At 38.1% G+C, this 24,248-nt stretch overlaps 1 protein-coding gene across 5 annotated transcripts; it reads right to left on the reverse strand.

Moving 5' to 3' along the window:
* Positions 1-23,440, reverse strand: CRLS1 (cardiolipin synthase 1). 5 transcript variants are annotated; one of them, XM_072800125.1, is made up of 7 exons: positions 22,954-23,440; positions 20,153-20,290; positions 15,181-15,310; positions 5,461-5,546; positions 4,325-4,393; positions 2,722-2,813; positions 1-972 (listed from the first exon to the last, which is right to left on the reverse strand). In XM_072800125.1, the coding sequence occupies exons 1-7, from the start codon at positions 23,257-23,259 to the stop codon at positions 885-887; spliced, it is 909 nt and encodes a 302-aa protein (XP_072656226.1). In that variant the 5' UTR covers positions 23,260-23,440; the 3' UTR covers positions 1-884. The 5 variants fall into 5 exon arrangements, with proteins under 5 accessions (XP_072656226.1, XP_072656228.1, XP_072656227.1 ...); XM_072800127.1 differs by lacking the exon at positions 22,954-23,440 and adding an exon at positions 22,126-22,283; XM_072800126.1 differs by lacking the exon at positions 22,954-23,440 and adding an exon at positions 22,115-22,282.
* Positions 23,441-24,248: the final 808 nt, after the last annotated feature.

Here is a 24,248-nt window from a genome sequence, read left to right on the forward strand (position 1 = left end):
TACTTTTCCAGCTCTTTTATTCCTTTAATATCTTAACAAAAGATACCCCAAAAATTTAAAAACCTTTGAAAAATATACAGTTTCATATTATTTACATGGGAGTACAGGCTCCAATATCATACAAACATTGCTATGTTAGAAACAGTGGAAGATATAATTCACTGCTTCCTGGATGGTGTAGGCTAATGGACATGGTTTTGTACTTCTACCACCTTGGTCGCTTGGTATCCTAGTACATAAACTATTAGGCACCTGAGAGTTTGGAAGACTACTGAACATGAACTTCAATACCTTCTGTTGTGATCTTAATTATTTTCAAAACTTACTGCATTTTCAATCTCTTTACAAGTTTACTTCATCCATAGCCAAGCTACCTTGTCATTATCCTAACTGATCAAATATTAACCAAATGAACTATTAATGTGTACACAGTTTAAATATCAAACATAAGATTATGTAGCCAAGTTGTGTAAGATAGATACTTAAACCCAAGAAATTCCCTAGTGCTTTGTAAGCAATCTAAACTCTGTTAAACAGAAGTGGCGACTCCAGTTTCCATGCTCTAGACTATGTTTTTAAAAAAATGTATTAAAAAGTGACTGATGATAATTGGAATAATTGGTACCTTATAAATTAATCAAGAAACCTAAGATAAAAAACTCTAAATTATAGTTTTATTTGTATTTAAAAATACATTGGAAATTCTGCATATGCCCATGATCAAGCTTATTTTCAATGCACATTACTTAAATTTTGATGACATGGTTTGTTCTGACAAGTCCTTTTTCAAGCTGAACACCGAAATACGGAAACTCCTGTAGATTTCCACTTGCCCTGCCACCAATGATGTATATTGCTTCCTTGCTAATGATGATAGATGGCTTTCATCTCCCTTTTATCACCTGAACAGTTTTTCGACCATAATGATAGTAACTGTAAGCTGATGCAGCTGTGGTGAAAGCTGTAAAACACCTTTTATGGAAGAGAACAAAAATTTAGTTGTCAGGTCAAAAACACAGTAACCATGAGAATCACAAAAAATACATTTAGTAAGAACTATTTAATAAGCAACAACACTACGGGCGTAATTCTTTTAGCTATAGGAAGCTAAAGCTACTGCTTTTAAGATTTCATGTGAATTAGTCATGTCAAATAGAATCTAGTTAATGAGCCTGAAAAAGGTAATCCTAGCAATTGTCATTTTTACCCAGCCGTTATTCTAGGTGTCTTATGCCATCATCTTATTTTCACAACAACCTTCTCTTACCGAGCAGCATATGGATCCCCAGAGAACTTAGCTACAGGCCACAGAATCTTGTCTGAGCCTGGCATGGTTCCAACTCTAGAGCCCATGTGCTTTTTCCACTGCCCTATGCTGCTTAGGGTATTGGGCTAATACCCAGCAAAATTCGAATATCTGAGTCATCTTAAATAAAATCCAGTTTTTTGTTTGTTTGTTTTAATGATTTTCCCTTAAGTGAACTGCCAATTAACCAGATTCCCTTAGAAGTTCCATGGGTGATGTTCATCGCTTGCTGAGTACTCGTGGCCTAGGGGCTTACTTTCTATAGTGCACCCATGTCTGCTTCCACCAGCTGAGTGGGATGTCCCGGAGACTATTTTCGTTTGTTACCAAAGCTGTTTGTGCCAGTTTGATCATCTAAATCCACCTGAACCAATGAAACATACATGTAGGGAGAGTTGCTATTTCTGAGAACTAAGTGAGATATTTTGCAAATACTTTATAACAAGGTAAATTGCTAAAAACTACTGTCAACATAGGCAATGATTGTTGAAAGGTTGGAAAAATGGTAAAAATATAGAAAGTTTCTAGGTAAGATTGCTTTACAAATGTCTTAAGTTCTTATATCACTTTTAAGAAGCAGAAAACAAACATCAGAGAGGTTGTACTATGGATATAGTTTAGTCAAGAATGAGAACACTCCCACAGACAGATCAATACTTAAAGAAAAGGCATTAGTCCTCTATCAAAAGATGTAGAATGAATCAGAAAAAATGTACACATGTATTTTAGAAAATAAAATGTTTAGCATGTGTATCATCTTTAATGCTTCTTTAGCTTAACTGACTTTGGTTAACTAACCATTTTCTGGCTCAGACTGCATCAAGCAAGGTTTTAGTTAAAGTATACTAAAACATAGTGCTTTGGTTTCAACGGGGCACATCTGGACTCCAAAAGTTTAAATTTGACACGATTTCAAGGTGATACATTTCAAAGCTGTAACTAAGGATAATAAAATAAAAATAAAACTACTTTCTCCAAGTTTCCCTCCCACCATGCCCCTCTGCCACTATGCTGGATGCACTTTCCCCTAACCTACTCTCCTACACCGGACTTTACTCAGGGCCAATCTTCACGTCAGTGGCCTACCCCAGTTTCTCCCTGTATATATACCCCAAATGGCACTTCTTCCTGAAGTTTTCCCTTTTCTCCCTACCTGGAAACAAGTATCCTCCCTCCCCCCAAACCCCAATACTTTATCCATACCTCTCATCACTTTTAATTTGCATGAAAGCTTCTGTAATTTCTATATCCCATGCTTGATAGTAAACTTCAGAAGAGTATCAGTCATAAAATATACCCCTCAGCTTTACCCAGTTAGTGCTCAATAAACACGGTAAGAACCAAGTTAATTCTAAAATTGTCACAATAAGACATTTTGTTGACATTCTCAGAGAGTAATTCTACATTTAGCTTACCAGAGTATCTGAAGATAAATGCTGTCAGCATAATTGAAAACTGGAGCTGCCAAAGAAGCTGCTACCAAGATTAACTGGACTGCTGTGTTTACCTAAAAAAAAAAAAAAAGGCATAAATGAGTGGTACCAAGGAGATCCTGTTGCAAGCTCAAGAGACAAGGGCACAGCCCACAATGCTGTAACATGACATAACCTCAGCGTGCTTGGTGTTGTAATATGTGAACTTCACTAACCGACTCACTCATCTGTCTACACAGGTGCCCTTTACAGTGAGGATAGGGGCATCTGTCAGAAAAAACTACTACCTTGAATTTCCATAGCAATTCAATAATGTTGCAAAGTTCTTTGCCTTTTTCAGTTTTCTGTTAAAATAGCCCTGTGAACATTGCAATAATAAAGTTACTGCTTCACAGATGAAAATGTAATGAGTTAAGTAACTTGCTTGTAGTTATAGCAGGCTATAGGACCTAACCCAGAACCTAGTTACCCAGCGCTTCATCTAGTGCTCCCTCACTTGCCTAAAGGTCAAACACTAGGGTATCAGTAATTTGAAATGCATCTATCTCTATGAGAGAGGCTCTGGAGGAAATGAGCATGTTTCCGTACCCTACAAGCCACAGAGGAGAACAGGAAGAACACAGAACCAAAAATGCACTGGAGACTGCCTACTCATCCTGAGAAGCGTACTGGGGAAGAGTGTGATAAGTATGAAGCAGTGGGAAATGTGCACAGAAGCATCTCTATCGTCCATTCTGCAACTAAAGACAAGGATTCCACTTCATCTTAAAAAATTAAATAATAAAACTGGAGAACTTCTTGCCCTTTTTGGGTCATTTTCTAAGCAGTGCTACACTCAAACTGTACTTGATACAAATATAAGTCACTTGAACCTCAAAAAAACAAACAAACCCATAAATGTAGGCAAAAGTCCACCCCAGGAAGTTTTAGGTATAATACTAATAACCCTTCTGTCTCAAAGATGATCTGGGTCCCTAACCTGTTAAACTTCTGTCACAAAGGATAGGGCAAAAGGATGATTAGAATGAACTTACCAAGGCTACTAGAAAAATAAACATGCTTTAAGGCATTAACTGTGTGTTCTCTGTATGCAAAGAGTGGCACAGGTGCTGTCCTGAAAAGGGCTCAGTAAGACTCGATGGAAAACTAAGAGTAGCAGCTGCTTATTAGTAAGTAAAACTTTGTCCTATCCTTTCCATGTAATAATTGTGAAAATGAAGAGCCTGATTTTATGGTGTTTACACCACAGAAAGGAGGGTAATGAAACTACAAAGGAGCCTCCATAATTTCTTTGTATCTCAATCAAGATGAGATTATAATTCCACTCCCTCCCCTTCCCTAAACGGTGACCTTAAGACCTCATGCAGAGACTTAACTATTCAGACCATCAAAGGCAAAACATAATGCATAGCTTAAAGACCCCAAAAGCTCAAAGGACAAAAGAACTGGGTTAATGACCTCACTATCTCCTACAGTCTCAGTGCATGAAATAGGTCTCATTTTCAGCTGCTCCAGACTAAGGTTTATATTCATTATAATAAACATTTACAAGGCAGTAACTTAAAAGCATGTGTGTGTCTCTTACCTTGCTGATGAAGGTTGGTTTTAACCTAGCAGTGGCATAGCAAGGATTGAAATACTTAGAAAGTGTTCGCTGGCAGAGGACAAAAAGATAAAGTTTATTCAATTTATCATTCAAGTTTAAAACAAACATTTTGTTATTATATGTAATAAATAGTGACTGAGTATTCACTGCATGCCTGGCTCTATGCTAGACAAGCCCTTTATCTGCACCTTCTTTTAATACCCTAAAGGAACAGTGTCTATATTCTTTTCAAATCATACACAGGTTACTGAAAACAGATTTTAATTTATAGATTACTCAATTCCTAGAAAAATCTAACACAGTAACTATCCTGAAGTGACCACATCCATTTTCTAAATAAACTCAATAAATCTCCCTTGTTATTTTCTTTCATAGACGAAAAAATGAAATGAATCAAATCCTGCTATTTTCACTGGACTGAGAAACTAAAGAGGAGGTTATTATGCTATCCCTAAATGCTCAAGTATCTGTAGAGCAATGAACTAATATGCAAACAAACCATTATGTGCTCATACAACTTTGATTTTAAAAACTAGTTCCAGACAGTCCACAGTAGAAGCTAAACCAGGCAGCAAAAGAGGCTTGGTTACATAACCACTCCTAACAGTTTGCTACTATGGATAGGGCAAGTTGGTCTGGGTTTTATGTGCTGTCAATTAAAAAGGTTTTGACTCATAAACATGCCTTTTCAAAACTGATCATTTATGTGTTCACTGAACAACAACCATTGTGGGTGATTTAAATAGCAAGATGAGAGTTATGTATGGTTTTTAAAAATTCTTGGAAAAAGGATAAAAAATAATGGCCATAAATTAGTCTCATAAAGTTAAACTCAAGATACAACAGAGTGGGTTTTTCTTTTAACATTAAGTTATAAGTAATAATAAAAGAATTTTATTTTTTAATTAATTTTTAAAAAGATTTTATTTATTCATGAGAGACAGAGAGAGAGGCAGAGACACAGGCAGAGGGAGAAGCAGGCTCCATGCAAGAAGCCCTATGTGGGACTCTATCCCAGGACTCCAGGATCACACCCTGGGCCGAAGGCAGATGCTTAACTGCTGAGCCACCCAGGCATCCAAAGAATTTTTTTTTTTTTTTTTAAACAGACTCACCGGTGTTGGAAGAGTTCGATATCTGACGTAAAAAACAGCAGCAATCAACATTACATCTCTTGAAATTATCATATAAGTAAGTGGAACTGAAAATCAAATGTAAAATAATTTTGATTGGGATTTAGAAAATTACTGGTATTACATATACAATAAAGCCACATTCAGCCTTATCATGAACTGGTGTTTCACATAAGTAAAAATGTTTTAACAAAATACTTATTGATGTTTTAGGGTCCTTAGAGTGAACCACTGATTTTTATATTCATCTTTAACCTACCCTCTAAGTGAAAGACTATGGCTTTTCCTTTTTTTTAATTTAAATTCAATTTGCCAACCTATAGTATAACACCCAGTGCTCATCCCATCAAGTGCCCATCACCCAGTTACCCCATGCCCCCTAGATTATGGCTTTTAAAGTCTAAGCCTGCCTTTCAGAATGTCTATCCTCTTGCCTGCTTTCCTTCTTACCCATTTTTTTTTCTTACCCATGTTTTTAAGCTGTAGTTATTAGTATTAGTGTCAGCTCAATTCAGCCACTATTTTCTCCTTTGTTACTCTTCAGCTTTGTGCATTTGGAAAAATGATCACCATGCTCACATGGAATGAATGAAACAGTAGGGATCAGAAAAGATAATGGAAGACTCTAATCATGCTGACTCAGGAGCTCTAATGGCTTCTATCTTCCAGACTATTTTACATGTAGTAAAATTTGCTATATGTAACACTTGTGAAGAAGCTGGACATTTTCATTATTGTCTGGCCAGTTCCTATCCAGGAAATTGCTATTTTTTTCTCCTACCCCATTCAATGAATTTTTTTTTAATATCTTTTTTTTTTTTATTTTATTTATGATAGTCACACACAGAGAGAGAGAGGCAGAGACACAGGCAGAGGGAGAAGCAGGCTCCATGCACCGGGAGCCCGACGTGGGATTCGATCCCGGGTCTCCAGGATCACGCCCTGGGCCAAAGGCAGGCGCTAAACCGCTGCGCCATCCGGGGATCCCGCCATTCAATGAATTTTAATTTAAAAAGAATTCAATCAGTTGATAGTTTTCTCATTATTCTTAAGATTCTATAGCTTGGGGGTGCCTGAGTGGCTCAGTTGGTTAAGCATCCAACTCTTGATTTTGGCTCAGGTCATGATCTCAGAGTCATGAGATCCAGGCCCTGAAGATTCTCTCTCTCCCTTTTCCCTCAGCTCCTCCTTACCTCCCCTAAAACATTCTATAGCATGGCCCCAAAGCCAGAGCAAGCAAAATATTTTATTTATTTTTTTAAAGATTTTATTTATTTACTCATGAGAGAGAGAGAGAGAGAGAGAGAGAGGCGCAGAGACACAGGCAGAGGGAGAAGCAGGCTCCATGCAGGGAGCCTGACGTGGGACTCGATCCTTGGTCTCCAGGATCACAACCCTGGGCTGAAGGTGGCACTAAACTGCTAGGCCACCTGGGCTGCCCAAATATTTTAGATTGATACCCAAAGAACCCCTGCTCCCTTGCTGAATAATAATGGGATGGCAGAGGTTCTGTTTCATTTCACATTCTCTACACTGTAGGAAGTCTTAAATATGAACATACATTACTTTTATTAGAAAAAATATTTCTTAAAAAAGAAAAAGGTCCTGACACTCAAATTGCTTCAAATTAAAAGAGGGTTATGTGTATCCCTTCCATAATACTTCCAAACAGCTCTTTTATGAATTACTTTTGAGATCATATTTATGATCCTCTCCAGTTCTGACATTCTATTCATTCTGCAACTTGAGTAGACTCTAATTACAGATTATAATTTAAATCTCTACTGGTTATGGCTATGATGTAAGTATAGATCGTTGGCCAATCCTTAATGACATGACTATCTGAAAGAGAAAATACTTATCTACCACTCAAGTCATGGCATTTGGAGCACACAAAAGACACAGCTGTCTGAGCCAAGTAACAAAACAAGTCAGCTATGATTTTTAGAAGCATTTTTGTGTCTGTAAAACAGACTTTTCTACAGCAATCATTAGCTAGCAAATTCTAACCATCAGATTTTAAGATGCAGCAAACTCATGCAAATTACATAGAGTAAGCCTGCTAAACATAACTCTAGAAGACAAAAAACACCTGTTAGTGTATTTAGTCACAGGGGAAAAGAGGCTAGGATTTAATCCTAAATAAGAAGTTTCTGCAAAAGAGATGAGGCAATTCAATAAACTACAAAGATTTGGGTTCTTCTTCTAACTAGCAACAACCCAAATTGCCATTTATTATCTGGCACTGTTTTAAGCATTTCATACATATGATTTAATCTATATATCAACTCCACAAAACAGGGACCATCATTACCCCCATTTTACAGATAAGGAAAACCAGCCTTAGGCAGATTATATAATCTGGCCAAGGTCACCAGTTAGTGAGTAGTACAGCCAATACTAGTACTAGCAAGTAGTACAGCAGTACAGTAGAGTAAGTAGTACATATAGCCAGAAACCTAGGAATAGAACCTAGGTCTAAGGAATTCATAGCCTATGCTCTGGTCAGTGTATGAGGCTTCAAACCAGCAGTGTGAACTGCGATTAGCATCTCTGGACTCAGCTTACCATCTGTAACAGTCTGGTGGTAGAAATAACTGTTAACAGAAATGAAGTGTTCTCCAAACTGACTGCCCACCACACAATCACTCTGGAAGAGCATCATAGAAGCACAGATGAAAGAAGCTACCTACCTGGAGGATTCGCATGCAGAGCCAGGCTAGGACCCTGCCTCACCAGGTGCTCTCTAAGGCCTCTGCCAACTGACAGTATTATATGCAGGTTCTTACTTTGGTCCTTTGGACAATTTTATTCAGTTCCCTGGCTTCTGCATCTTCTAACTATTCCTCCTTTCTCTCCAGCCTTCCCTTCCCTTTATTTCCAGGGCTAAAACAGTTTTCATTTTTGCCTATCAGAGTATGTCAGTGTGTTAGTGAGGGTAGAAGGGTGTAAAATGTGTCAAGGATTGCCCCAAGGTTTTCCTCCCTACTTGCTAATCCTATCTGAAATAGGTAATGTCTGCAACAAAGGAGTACATTACAGGCAAATTTTATTAGCATTCAAGGGAAATTAATAAGACAAAGTTACTTTTACATATTACAAGTGGTCATTATCAATATCATACATTACATTGAAAATAACAATAATTATTCCAGAAATCAATTCAAATCAGCAATAAGAATTTGCTATACAGTAAACCAAAAATAATACAAGATATAGAAAGGAACTGTAATTTAGTAAATATAGCAGAACAAACGCACATAAGTAAAAATTAACTTAGCTCACATCCAGACTGTTATAACAAATGAAATAAGTTATTTTCATCTTTATCTCTCCTCCCATAGAAAGAGCAAAGAGAAAAGCAGACTTGTTTATTATCCTAGCTGAGGAAGAAAGCACATTTCTTACTCTTGAAGACAACAAAGCTATCCAAATCAAGGTGGATGGAACTTTTACAAAAATGCAAGCAGTATAAAAATAAGATGCAAGACAGCATATATACCATCTCTTCCCCTAAAACCCTTCTAAAATGACAGTGAAGGAATGAAAAGAAAAAGTCACAAAGAGAATGGGAAGAGAACTCAAATTTCCCAGTTCTAAGTTTATTAGTAAGAGCTACTTTAATTCAAACTGATTAACAATATCATTAAAAGCCCAACAAATCCCAAGCAAGATAAATAAAAAAGAAACTCATACCAAGATATATCACTATGCAACTGTGGAAAACCCCAAAGACCAAGAGAAAATCTTTAAAGCAGCCAGAGTAAAAAAAACTTACCTTCAAAATAGAAATGGATTAGCAGTTGGCTTCTTATATACCAACAGAAATGAAAATTGAACAGTATATTAAATATGCTGAAATGACTACTAACCCAGACTTCTACACTCAATAAAAATATCCTTTAAGAACAAAGGGAAAATCAAAGAAAGACAAATACTGCCCAGTATCACCTATATGTGGAATATAAAAAATAAAATAAAATCTGAAATAGAAATGGCAAGTAAAAAAGTGGTTGCCAGAGTGGCAAGTAAAAAAGTGGTTGCCAGATAAATAGGGAGAGGTTGATAAAAGGGTGCAAACTTTCACTTTTAAGATGAATAAAGTCCGAGGATCTAATGTATAATATGGTGACTAGAGTTGATTTCACTGTATTGTATTAACTGAAATCTGCTAGGAGACTGGAACTTAAATATTCTCACACATACAAAAGAATAAAATGTTCTCATATACACAAAAGAATAAAGGTAAAATAAAAATATTTTCAGAGACACAAAAGACAGGAATGTACCTACCACCAGCTGACCAATATTAAAGAGATTTCTAGAGATAGACTTTAGACAAAAGGAAAATGATCCTAGATGGAAGGTCTGAGATACACCAAACAATGTAAGCCAGAAAAAAAGTAAATATGAAGATACATCTAAATGAACACTGGAAAAACAGTATCATGTGAGTTTAAGAAGTATATAAAAGTAAAGTACGGCAACAATAACCTAAGTTGAGAAAAGAATAAATGGAGGTAAAGCAGGGGCCCATGGTGCAGATTCATTAACACTGAATTTTGATAAGGATGAATGATATAATTTTGAGAATAACTAAGTGGAAACAGTATATAACACTGCCAACTGGCACACAGGGAAAACAAGTATAATGATAAAATCTATATAGATGTAGAAATACACATATGAGCCAAATGAAACACAGAAAATGGAAGACTGCTACACAAACATTAGTAATCACAGTAAACATTAATGGATTAAATGTTCTAGTTGAAAGAAAATATTTTTAGACTGGATAAAGAGAACCCATCTATCTTTATGCTATTTACAAGAAATATCTAAAATATAAAAATATGGAGAAGTTGAAAGTGATTTATCTATCAGGCAAACACTGACCACAAGTAAGCTAGTGCAGTTCTAGCAATATTCAACAAGACTTTAAGGCAATAATCATTACTGAAGATATGGAGGGCCACACTTCATAATAAAGCATTCAATTTACCAAGAAGACAAAGAAATCTAATTCGTATGCACTTAACAGCATGACTTCAAAAGACACAAAGCAAAAATGAGACACAAAGAAAAATAATGGAAAACTACACAGGTAGGAACTAGTGAGAAACTAACCTACTCTCTCTCTCAGTAACTGAACAAGTAGACCAAACAGAAGTCAGTAAAGATTTAAATGTCAGGATTTAAAATTTGATCAAATGAATAAATATATAAATAACATCATGCCCAACTACCACATACACCGTCATTTGAAGCACATGTAAAATGTTTATAAAATGATTGTATACTGGGCCAAAGGGCTAAAAGCAGAGCATGTTCTTTGGATATAAGGTAATTATGCTTGAAATTAATAATAAAAAGATACCTAGAAAAGTCCACAAATTAACTTTTATTAACCCCCTTAAGTCAAAGAAAGAATTACAATGAAAATAGATTCTTTTGAACTCAATAATGGCAACGGCATATTTTACCAACATATGAGATGCAGTGAAAGGAATACTTAAGACAAAATGTACAGCCCTAAATGCCAGCTTTAGAAAAGCTTAAAGGAATGAGTTAAATATTCATCTACAGCTGTGCCGTTCAATAAAACAGCCACTACCCACATGGGAAGATAAAGCACCTGAAATGTGGCTGGTCTGAATGAGAGGTGTTGTAAGTGAAAACTAGACACTGGCTTTTGAGTTCATAGTATGAAGAAAAATTCACTAATTTTTTATGGTTTACACAATGAAATGATATTTTTGATCTAGAAGGTTAAGTGTTATTAAAAGTATATTTACCTGTTCCCTTTTGTTTTTAATAGGCTACTAGAAAATTTTAAGTTATATATTTGGCTCCCATTATATTTCTACTAAACAAATGCAATCTAAAGAAGTTGGAAAAAGAACAGCAAGGGAAACCTGAAGAAAAGAGCAATATTTAACAAAGTAGTAAGCATATCAGAAAAAGTTGGTTCTTTGAAAAGATTCATAACTGACACATTTCTATTAAGACAATTCAAGGGAAAAAAACAAAGAAAGGACAAACTAATAATCAGGATGAAGAGGGGAACACTACTACATATCCTGCAGATATCAGAAAGTTAATGTGGATACCATAAAGAGTTGCTAGTAAATCTTTATAAACGTAGTTGTAATGGACAAGTTCTTAGAAAAACACTGTAACTTACCAAATAGACAAAAGATGAACCAGAAAATCTGAATCATCCTATAACAAAAAAATAGGCATCACCTATTTGAAAACTCTTTCCTAAACTCCAGTCCTCAGTGCTTCAATAAGTTCTACCAAACATTTAAAGAAGGAATACTGCATTTCACACAAATATTTCCCAAGAATGGGGGAAAAAAAGACTTCCTAACTCTTATGAGGTTAATATATATTTGATAATAAAACCTAAAGTATACCTGTTGGATATTCAGAGAAAAAAAATCCAGGCCCATCTTGTAAATATTGAAACAAAATCTTCAACAAAATAGTAGAAACCAAATTTAGCAATATTTTCGTAATCTGTCATGACCAAATTGGATTTACACCAGGAATTTCACACTGTTTTAACATTAGAAAAATCAATAACATAATTCACCACACATTAACAGCTCAAAATGAATAAACAGGACTCTCATAATACATGAAGAAAAAAATTTGATAAAATTTAATATCTACTACTAATTAAAACGCCTAGCAAACTCCAAATAGAAGTGAACTTCTGTATCCTAAAAAAAGGATATCTATATAACCCTACAGGAAACATTTAACAGTGAAATGTTGATAACTTTCCTTTTGAAACTGGAAACAAAACACAGACACCATTCCTATTCAACACTATAGTGTGCAGTATAGAAAAGGAAAAGAAAACAATTGAAAAAGAAGAAATATACTATTAATTACAGATATTATATAATTGAGGATGTAGAAAATCCAAGAGAATTTATATTTATATTAGAGTAAGAGTTTAACAAGTTTTGCTAGACACAAAAATCAACATCAGAAATAGAAAGGATTTTTATCCTATCAACAACAGGCAGTTATTACAAAATGAAATAGTAAAGCATCAAAATTAACAAGCAACACAGAATAAAACTAATAAATTGGTTTCCACCTCTCCAAAGAAAACATTCTAAGATTTTATTTATTTTTTAAATAGTTTTTTGGTTTTTTTTTTTTTTTTTTAAGATTTTATTTATTTATTCATAGAGAGGCAGAGACACAGACAGAGGGAGAAGCAGGCTCCATGCAGGGAGCCGACGTGGGACTGGATCCTGGGTCTCCAGGATCACACCCCGGGCTGCAGGCGGCGCCAAACCGCTGTGCCACCGGAGATGCCCTACATTCTGACATTTTAAAAAGACTAAATAGAGTAGATATATCATGTCTGTGAACTGGAAGATCAATACTGTATAGATATCAATTCTTTCAAGTAGAACTATAAACTCAATACAATCCCAATTAAAATTCCAACAGGCTTTTTTGGGGAATTTGAAAAGCTGATTCTAAAATTGACAAACAGGGGCGCCTGGCAGTCTCAGTTGGTAGAGCATGGAGCTCTTGATCTCAGGGTCCTGAGTTTGAGCCCCATGTTAGGTGCAGAGATTGCTGAAATAAACTTAAAATATGTTATTTAAAAAAAATAAAGTTTATACACAAAATGGAAACAGCTAAGAATATCAAAGATGGAAGAATTTATTCTACTAGATATCAAGACTTTTAGCAAAGCAGTAATAATTACAATGGTACTAGTGCAAAAGTAGACAACTCAATGGGGAACAACTAAGACAACCCAGAAATGAACCCATGTATATATGGACATTGCAGTGAGTTTATAAAGTACAGATTTTTCAATAAAAAATGCTGGGATAGGGGTGCTTGGGTGGCTCAGTCATTAAAGCATCCAATTCTTGGTTTCCACTCAGGTGGTGATCTCAGGGTTGTGGGACTGAGCCCTGAATCAGGCTTCACACTCAGCACAGAAGCTCCTTGTTCCTCTCCCTCTGCCCTTCCAGCTGCTTGCTTTTTCTCTCTTGAATAAATAAATAAAATCTTTTTAAAAAAAAAAAAAAAAGTGCTGGGATAATCTGGTACCCACAGAAATAGCTAGAAAATTTTTAGGAAAGATAATTTTTTTCTAAAATATCAACTAGAAAAATGTAAACAACAAAAGAAATTCTGAAAACTTTCCAATACAAAACATGATCACATATAAAGGAAAAGGTACCAGAATGGCATGAGACATCTCAACAGCAAAATGGAATTTGGAAGTCTATAGGACAGGGTCTTCAAAAATCCTGAGTAAAAATGATCTGCAATCGAAAATTACATCCAATTCAAATCTCAATCAAGTATGGAGGTAGAATAAACACATTTTAAGTGTCTTTAGAATAAAGACATTGTGGACTCTAAAACTCTGGCTGCCACGCTGCATCCTTGCACAGGAAACTAGATCGCACTCCACCAAAAGGAAGCCATGGGAGCTTAGAAAAATAGACCCAACACAGAAGAGAGATGACAGAAATTTCCAGAATAATAGCAAAAGAAAATTCTCAGCTTGCAAAGCAACCTACACCAATTATTTAGGTAAATCTCACAGCAATAGTATCTATTATACTAAAACCTGGATACAGTTTCTTTGTTCAAAAGGGAAATGTCTGACCAACCTTTGCATAATAATGTAACAAAATACAAAATAACTCAAAAAACTGGAGGCAGGAAAGTATATACACACACATACAAGATCATTTGGATTTTGAATAATGTCAACAGAATGCTCTTTAGGTTCCTTTCTCCCCCCAACAAATTATATTAGAATGAGAGTACCCCTGCCCCTTCAACACCCCCAACCATATACACACCAAAATTCTGACTTTCAAAGGAAAGAAACATTAACCCAATTTTTAAATTTAGTATGGGAATTTAAAAGCCTAAAAGTAAACGAGAAAAAGAACCTGTAGACTGAGGAGACTAGACTGAAACCCCATTACACTTCTTCCTATCAAATGACAATAATAACATGCTATTGAAAGACCATGTGGCAGCATTTGCTTTATTCTCGGATTCTATTTCTAATACTTGGAAATTAACAGGTTAATCTAAACAAAGGGAGAAAAACTGAGAAATACAGCTTAAGTATAAAATGAACCACCAGAAAAGTACATGCAAAATACAAAGCAGAAGATCGTAAAATTTTGTTAAGAGTATTCAGATAATGTACAAACTGTATCTATGATTTGAAATTGTGTAATAATTTCTAAGTAAAACTAGTGATGTAGAATTTTATAAACATTTTCAGGATTTCAGAACTCTCATTTTTTATGATGAAACTATACTTAATAAGTAATAGATTTAAGAAAACTTTAAATTGCTTTCAAAAAGCCAGGCACTAAGAATATAAACTTATGGTTTCAAAAAGTTCTAAACTAATATGAATTGGTAATGTGAAATAATATTTGCTTAAATTTAAACAATCTAAGAAAACAACAGATTCTACTAATAAAACAAGGACACAAATTCTAAAGTAAAATAACAGCTTGACAAGCAAAACAGTTCAATAGTTTAAAATTAGGGAAACAGTTTAAAGTTGAAAAATATACTTTTGAAACAAAAATTAAACATCTCTCAATCAAGAGAAATCCTAAACTGACTAATGTCATTCTTCGCTATGCTATTTAAAAGTACGCATGATGGCGTTCTTACCTGGAATAAGATCTGCATAGGTCAAGCTAACATATAAGATACTGATAAGTATTTTATCAGCAAGTGGATCAAGAGCACTTCCCAAAGCTGATTTTTGATTGGCCCAGTTTCGAGCAATAAATCCATCCAACTGAAAATAGAAGTTTTTTTTAATAAATGTCATAATAGGTACAAAGTAGATATTTTGAAGGTTAATAGATACCAGGATAACAACTCTGTTTTAAAATGTTAATAAAACCTCTTCTATTTCTTACCCCCAAATCTTCTCATTCTTTTACTGGTATATGTTTGGTTTTCAAATTGCCAAATAGTCTATAAATAATTTCACTTTTCTACAGTACTTTTCTTTCTCAAGGCCTCCCGGTATTTCTTTTCTTTTCATAAGGCCTCTTTGTGGGTTGAACCCAAACACAAATTTAGAGATTTAAGGAACCCAAAAAAATCCCACTGAAAGCATGGCTGACATGGATTAGGAGCATGGATTAGGAGCCCCTCCTCGGGCTATTTCACTACAGCCAAAATGGCTGCTTTTGCTCACGAGGCCTACCTTTTAACTGTTAGACTTTGGTTTTTACTCCTACCTACTTTTCTAAGATATGACCCAATACTCTAAGTTTTCACTATTGCTATTTTTCTTTTTTGTTTAGTCCAACTGTTAATTCCATGTCTGACTGTACGTGAATAAAAAACTCAATCCTCAGGGGGCAGCTAGGTGGCTCAATCAGCTAAGTATCTAGCTCTTGGTTTTGGCTCAGGTAATCATCTCGTGGGTCATGAGAGTAAGCCACATTCAGAGGCTCCACATTCAGTTCCAGGCTCACTGAGGAACCTGCCTGAGATTCTCTCCCTCTGCCCCTCCCCTCACAGGCATGTGCGCATTTTCTCGATCCTTTAAAATAAATAAATAAATAAATAAATAAATCTCTTAAAAACAAAAAAATCAGTCTTCTGTACCTGGCCTACTTAAAAATTTTGATACGCAAATTGCTTACTCACTATTCCTGGAAATAAATTATATCTCAAAGCAGAGGTCACACATGGTTACCAATGGGCCAATTGGGGCCTGGCAGTAGCTTTTTGTTTAACCCACCCAGAGCTTTTAAAAATGTAAATTAGTTGCCAATATTTAAACAGTCACAGTCTTACCACAAAAATCCAGATCTCTAGCTTCACTTGAGAAATGGAAAGAGCCAATCACCTGGGGCCACAAGATGAATTGAAACCAAGTATCTATCACCTATTCCCATTAAATAAGGGGGGTTATTTTCTGGCTTTCCAAGTCTCTACTTGACTTTTATTCATTTTATTTAACTTCAAGCTTTAACAAATGTTTGAATTTTCTAGTCCTATTTCCAAGGAGAAAGTAACTTAGACATAATTAAACATGTGCATTTTAAAGGATAAATAAGTCCTCTATATCCTAAGTATTGTAGTGAGTTAGAGATAGCAGTACTACAGAACCATATCGTTAAGTATTGTAGTGAGTTAGAGATAGTAGTACTAAAGAACTATGGTTAAGAACTTGCTCTTTGGCAGCAGAACATAACTGGTTCAAGTCCTGGCTCAACCATTTACTATATGACCTTGGGGAAATTATTTGGCCTAAGCATCCCTTTCCTCATCTGTATAGCCCACCTCAAAGGGTTGATTGTCTTCAGGACATAATGGGATTAATACTTCTTTAGTACTTAGTAAATCCTCAAGAGCACTTAACTAGCTATTACTACAGCAACAGAAAGAACCTACTTTCTTATAAATATACATGTAACAATGTCTAACAGAAAGTACCTGGAACTTGGTTGGCATCAGGGCCTTAGTAGATCCAGGTTTCAGTTCAGTTTTTGATCTCAAAGAACGTCAACACCTTCCACTTTTTTACTAGCACTCCCATCTGGATCTCCCTGTTCCTCTACCTACATTAGATTCCAAGGTCATCAACATCACTGCTCCTTTGCAAATATCTGTAACTCCCTTACTTCACTCTTCATCCACCCTGCTTACACACAGCTATCCATGTACTTAACTCCAGGCCTGCACCTAATCAACTGACCAGTGCTCAAGAATACTTAAGTGGGTGTCTCACTTCCAATTCAAGACTATAAATCTCCCATGGGCACTCAGCACTGCCTGGCAATCCCACATCTGCTTGTTTACCTTCTCTTTTCACACTGTCTGTTCTCACTTCAAGCCTACTCCTCCTTCATTCCCAAAGCCTCTCACTCTTATGATCCTATCTATACTTTCCTGGAAAAACAGAAACAAGATTGTCAGCACTGTTCCCACCCACAAGTCCACCGCCTACCTGCTGCATCCATACACATTCTCTGCCTTTCCCTGATTCATGATCGTAGGCCCTCTCACCTTCTGTGATTTGCCTCTCTTCTCCCCCATGTCTCCTGCATCAAGCTCCTCCTTTCTATTTGATCATTTAGTTAACCAGTTAATTAACAACAAAAATTTCCCCAGGATATATAGCTTTAAAAACTAGCCTTCCTTGACCCTACTTCCCTATATCCCTACAAAGCAAAGCTTTTTCAAAACAGTATCTTTGAAATCTATAATTGTCATTATACCTCACGTTTGTTGCCAACCACTCTGATTGTCTCTACTCCTCAAGAGGGTTCTCATCAAGATCACCAATGAATTCTACACTTTTAGCATACCTTACCTCAACACAATTGAAGCAATGACTTCACTTAACTTCTGGGACACCTGATGGCCTAATTTTCTTCCTTTCTCACCAGCTGTTCTCAGTGTCCTTTACTGGCTCCTTTACTTTTGCTCCACTTAACTGCTCACTTCTCTGACTCTGTCTCTTCTGTAACCCGGCCTGACTTCACCCAGACTTGACCATCCACAGCTGATAACTCTCACATTTATCTGTAACCCTGACTTCTTCCAACTCCAAACTACTACTACCCAACTAATACCTCTCTCTGTCGACAGGCACAACAACGCTTGGTACTTTTTAACTCTGTCCTACAGAGTGTTGTTCATCACAAAACTGTTACCTTCATGCACCAGTTGTTAAAAAATAAAAGTAACAGCCTATCAGACATAATTCCCTCACTACACATTAACAATCCATTGACAAATCAACTCTATCTTCAAAACATATCCCAAATTCATTCACTTCTCCCCAAACTCCCACCCCAGTCCAAGCTACTATCATTGCCACTCCCCTATGTAACTGTAAGCTCCTTAACTGGCCTCTCTGCTTCCACTCTTGCCTTCCTACAACTTCTTTCCCATTTACAACATAAATCAGGCCTGGTCATTCCCCTGCTTAAACCCTCCATGACTCCAGCCATCTGCCCAGTGGGCAATCTAGAGGCATCAAAACCTCCATGAAGTAAATGTGAAATACAGTGCCAAATAACTTAGGTTTTCACATACACTGCCACACGGATTTTGAAAAATGTAAATGAGGCCTGAGTTTGGTGAATATTGCAGTCTCCTGTGGCAGCTTAAAAAAGGTACAAACAAAAGAAGAGCAAATCCAGTAACAAAAAGATCTTGTTACATTAAAAAAAAAAAAAATCCATTATCAATACAATGGCCTTTGACAGACCTGGAGTGTGTCTGAGTGGAGGCCTTCAGGCTTCATGAAGAGATAAAAGGAGGAACCAAAAAAAAGAAAGACTGTGAAAATGGGGAGAAATAGTAACAAACAGAAGCTAAACTCTGGAAAAAGAAGTGGGAACTATTTTGAGAGACTATTTTTAAAGCATATTTGGAAATGCTATATAATAATGCAAATGTCCTCCTCTGTTTACCCTGCAAATTCTTCACTATTTCTATATTGCTCACCAATGCTAATGGGAGAGTGGAATTTTGTTTCTGTGAACCTCAAAGGGAATAGCTGACATTACAGATACTGTACAACTGTAATTTACAGAAACTTAATCTTCATTCTCACTAAATAAGTATCACAAGCAATACTTTTAAAACATAAATCAGTTTGAAGAGGCACCAAATCATTATTGCCTGTCTGAGTGCTCACATGGATCTCAGACCAGTCTTGTATGAGGATATAATGTATTTATTTCTACAATTTAACTTTGCCCTGATTTTAAATTTTTCTTCCTTATTTTCACCAGTTTCCTTTACTGGGTTTTTGTAGGACATGTAATTTTAAAAACCATTTCAAATCCCTTATGCAACAAGGTGGGTGATAAATACAAGTAATGTCATACATACTGATGGCTGGTTAGCCCCAAAAGCCTATTTCACACGTATTTTGTCCTCTGCTATAAAATTATTTTCCAAGTTCTAATTTGATATAACCTGAATAAATACTTCCCTTTCTCAAAACTGACAAAGTGGTATAAAGGGGTTCTTTTTTCATTTTCCATCTACTGGGAGAGTAGAAGGAAGGATGCCTAAGGCCTGACCCAGGACAGGACCTTCTGCTAGGCACTCAGAGGGGTGCAGAGGCGGGATCAGAAACCAAATCCTGTGTGTGCCTATAGCCTCCTACCAGCATAAACCTGAGTAGAGCTCTGACTTCTACAAGCTCCGTGGTCACAGGTGACCCACTGTTTCCCCCTCCACCAGTAAAACTAAGTGTTGTTACAGATCAGAGTATTTCTATCACAATAAGTAGAAAAATAGTCTCACAACGTTTCTCCTTTATTTCTATTCCTAAAGCAAACACTTGGCTCCCTGGGAATTTCTAAAGGCAAATTTTCTTTTACAAAAAAGTTAAAAACCAAAAATAAAAAGCAGCCCCTCCTATGCCTCCCAACAACTTTCACCTCCTTCCTTAGATCACTTAAAAAATTGGAGTCCCACACAGATGCTAAAGACAAGTCTTTATACAAAGTACTAGGTTAAACTTATCTTGAGGATTTCCTTCTAGGAAAAAACAGACTAAGTCTCTGCCATTTCAGTGTACCAGAGACCCTGGGATTTGAAAAGAAAGCAAAACGGGGCGGGGCGGGGGGGGGGGGGGAGTACATTTACAACTTACCAAATCAGTTAGACCAGCTAAAGCAAAAACTCCTAGTGCAATATTAAAATCCTCTTCAATAATCAAATAGCCCAAAACTGGGGCCAAGCCAATTCTCGTCATTGACAACATATTTGGGATTGTCCATGGGTTTTCATACTGAAACACAAAGACAACAAAATTTATATTAAATGGTAACTTATTAGAAAAATACATCAACTTAGGAGTCAGAAGCTACATAAACTTTAAATTTAGTACTCTGAGTTTTAAAATCCACTGTTTACAGACCATAGCTCTAAAACTGTCCAGAATACAAAAGATGAAGATATGTCATATGTCCACAGACTAAAGTATCTGCTATATATATAGACAGTATATACAGTGTGTGTGTGTGTATACGGGGGTGGGGTGGGGGGAGACACATATATAGAGAACAGAGTATATGTACATGTTTCCCAAAAAGAGAAAAGAACAAAGATGTATTATTTACGATATAGGTCAAGGCATTAATATAGGACTTTATGATTAGAATTCAAACTTTATAACACTCTGCTTTTAAAAATGTAACTTCAAGATCTTATACTTCAAGTAGACAGTCTAGATGGAAATGTCAGAAAAAAAAAAACAAGGCAAATTATCAACCCCAGGCATTTTGGCTTAAAACATTTATTGCAAATAACCTCCCTCTCTCCTCGGCACATACCCATCAAAAGAAGGCTAAATGCTATATACAGTGTATGGACATTTGAAGAGGAAAAATAATTTAATTCCATAATCTCATGGCTAAATGGATAACTGGTGGAAGAAAATGGAGCTAGAAATAGGGATTGAGAGCCTTAGGAAATAAAGAGAAATGTAAATCTGTTCCCAATAGCCATGAAAATGAAATGTTAAGATTCCCACCTAAAATCTGAGGATTTTAGGATTCCTTGAAACTTCATTTGGAGCCAAGCTGTTTGAAGTTGGCACTAACAAAAGGGCTCTTTGGCAGCTACTATGAAAAACGTTACTTCCTTGCCAAACAAAATCTGTTTCATGAGGATATTTCAATTTTAAAAAAACCTCGCCCTAGTGGAGCTAGGATACCCTGCCCAACAGGATACAGAAATAATTACAAGAAAATGTCTCCCTAAAGCCTGGACTTTTTCTCCACTGGTGAAGGCTGCCAACCCATGGGACTATCTCCTCACAAGACTAACCCTACTCTTAATCACTAATCAATTAAAAAAAAAAAAAAATCAGCGTCGAGGTTCAAGTTAAGTGACAGTTTCTATTTCTAAAGAAATCTTTTAAAATTCCATGAACCATCCCATAAGAAAAAGCAGTTCTCTATAGATACTAAATTTGTGTGTATAAACAAACTGGCAAGAAACATTCAGCTTAGTTTTGGAGGTTACTGTTGAGGTCAGATGCCAGAATACTGCCACGGAAAGCTACAGGAAAACTTCACATTCTGCGGGAAACAATCACTAAACAAGAAGCAGCACAAACTTCTACTCAGGGACCCTGTATTGAAAGTAGGCCACCTTATGTAATTAAATGGTAACATTCTTGGAACGCGTTCCAAATTGAAGTTCAAAGGCCAGAGTGTCTCAGAATCCAGAGAAAAAGAGAAGTTTGTTTACCATAACGTGGTACAGAGCTAGTCAAACACTGATCCAGTGTTGCAGCAACTTGGAAGAAAAACACATAGTTCGTGACTGAGAAACACGAATCACAAAGCAAAAGGTCAGGAGAGAGCCCCCCGATGAATGTCAGAAATATCCATAGGGCAAAATTAAAAGACACGGTGCAAACAGCCAGATCGCTTCATCTGGTGAACTAATCGACAGAACTATAATGTTGTCGGAACCGTGAAAGAAAGTTCTTTTTAGCTCCACATAAAATACTTTAAAGCACCTCATTAATTTCTAATCATTAAATTTGTAAAAGTTTCTACATTAAAATTAAGAGAGCTAATCTCAGATTACCCAACCAGATAACCTGTGGCATACTCGACCAACTACTGCCGTTCTGGGAAGGTCTTCACCCACGATATGGCAACCTCAAAGCATCCAGCATTCAAACCCTGACATGCTTTAGCTATTAGTGGAGCTGAGACCCCTGCCAGGATGTGGCCACCTCAACCCATGCTGTACAACTGATGAAAGCGGTCCAAGGGCCCACTGAAGACCTAACAATTGAAGATGTAATAATTGCATGAGTCCTGCTAACATGACATCAAAACCTCTCCCACATTCATGCTCCGGGGTCTTCTGCTCGGGCAGTACTTCAACAGGTAAGTGGAGAAATATTTTGTTCTATTACCTCAAGAGGAGAGTTGTAATCTTTTTCTATAATTAGAGATTAAAGAATTAGTAGTAGGACTTATTCAAGTATCCTTCATCTTACATAAGGTTAACAAAGGTCAAATGACAGTCAATACACAAGCCAAGAGGCTTGTCTCCTTTTCTAGAAATTCTTACTGACTTGTCCTAAACGTTGAGGAATGGCTTCAGAGAATCAAAAACACACTTAATAAGACAAGCGAAGGCTATTTTTACCAATGCAATAACCAGAGGCCGGTCCAGCTAAAGGTGCGGACGGAAAGGGGAGTCAGGGGAGGAGGGATTCTAACCCGACCGCCGAGGCTGACGGTGGCCTCCTTTGGCACCCCTGAAATTCATCCCAGGGCTTCTCTTCAGGGCACGGCCGACAGGTTCTGGAACCGAAACGTCCGACTTGGGCCGGTCAGAGCGCGTTATTCGCGTCCGAGTCCGATCCCCCCGCGGGGGCCCGCGCGCCCACCCGGGGATGCCCCTCCGCGCCTCCCCGGTACCTACCAAGCTGGCGGCGCTCGCCTGGCCCCATCGGCCGCCCCGGGCCTCGGCGGCGGCGTCCCCTCGCGCCACGGGCCGGGGGGCCGCCTTCCCCGCGCCGGAGCAGTGGCCCCGTGGGCCGACGCCAGGCAGCCGCAGGCCGAGCGCGGCCGGGCGCAGCCACCAGCGCTCCGCCAGGCAGCCCCGGCAGCCCGGCCCCGAGCGCAGCACGGCCCCGCGGGCGCGCCCCTTGCCCGGCCGCGCCCCCGGCGCCCAGGCCGCGCTGCGAAGGAGCCCCCACGAGCCGCGCGCCACGCGTGAAGCCAGCATGGCCCTGCCGCCGCGCCGCGAGGACACAGGCGGCGAGCGCTCAGCAGCCTGGGGCGCCGGCGAGCCCCCGCTCCGCAGAGTCCCCGCAGCGTCGGAGAAGCTCGGGAGCCTCCATGGCAGTTTTCAAACCCCAGCACGCCTCGCTTATACAGGTGGCCAGCAGCCGCCAAGGACCGACGGCTTCGCGACGCTTTTGCGACACCGTCGGCGCTGGACTTCCCGGCGCCCCCGGCGGTCGCGGGAGCGCGTGCCGTTAGGCGCCTTGGGGTGCGCCGGGAGCCGCGGGTCGGCGGCGGCGTGGGCGTCTCTCGGCTCGCGGGGGTGAGCTGAGGTCGGTGCGGGCTAGCAGGGCGGGGACTAGCAGGGCGGGGCGGCGGCGCGGCCCCATGTGGCTCGGGCCTCAGGCTGAAGCCCTCCTGCAGAACCGCCCCCTCCGAGGTGTGGGGGGCGCCCCGGGGCCCTCGTGGGACGTTAAATATTAGTGAGGTCGTTAATACAGGCTCCCTGCCCTTTTGCCTCTTCTGGACGTTTCGTAAGCCAAAGACGGGTATTAGGAGATGCCAGTAGTGGCGATTACGGATTGTGTGCCAGGAAAGTGCTTCGTACAGCTAGATTCTAGTGCACTCTCCCATTTAATCCTCCCAGCAACTCCAAAATAGGTTCCTTTTTATTACCTTTACTTTAAAAAAAAAAAAAATTTGTTTATTCATAAGAGGCAGAGATCTAGGCAGAGGGAGAAGCAGGCTCGCTGGGGGAGCCGGATGCGGGGCTCCATCCCAGGACCCGGGGAGCAAGACCGGAGCGGAGAGCCACCCGGCTGCCCTATTACCTTTACTTTCACAGATAAGGAAATTGAGGCTTAGAGAGGTTAAGAAACTTGCTTCTTAGAGGAATATGCAGAATAACTAAGAATCAGTTCGTTGTTGACTGATTAGTATCATTATACATTAATACTGCAATTATATATTAATTACTGATGTATTATTATG

The sequence above is a fragment of the Canis lupus genome, chromosome 26, assembly GCF_048164855.1.
Source record: "Canis lupus baileyi chromosome 26, mCanLup2.hap1, whole genome shotgun sequence".
Lineage (NCBI taxonomy): Eukaryota > Metazoa > Chordata > Mammalia > Carnivora > Canidae > Canis > Canis lupus.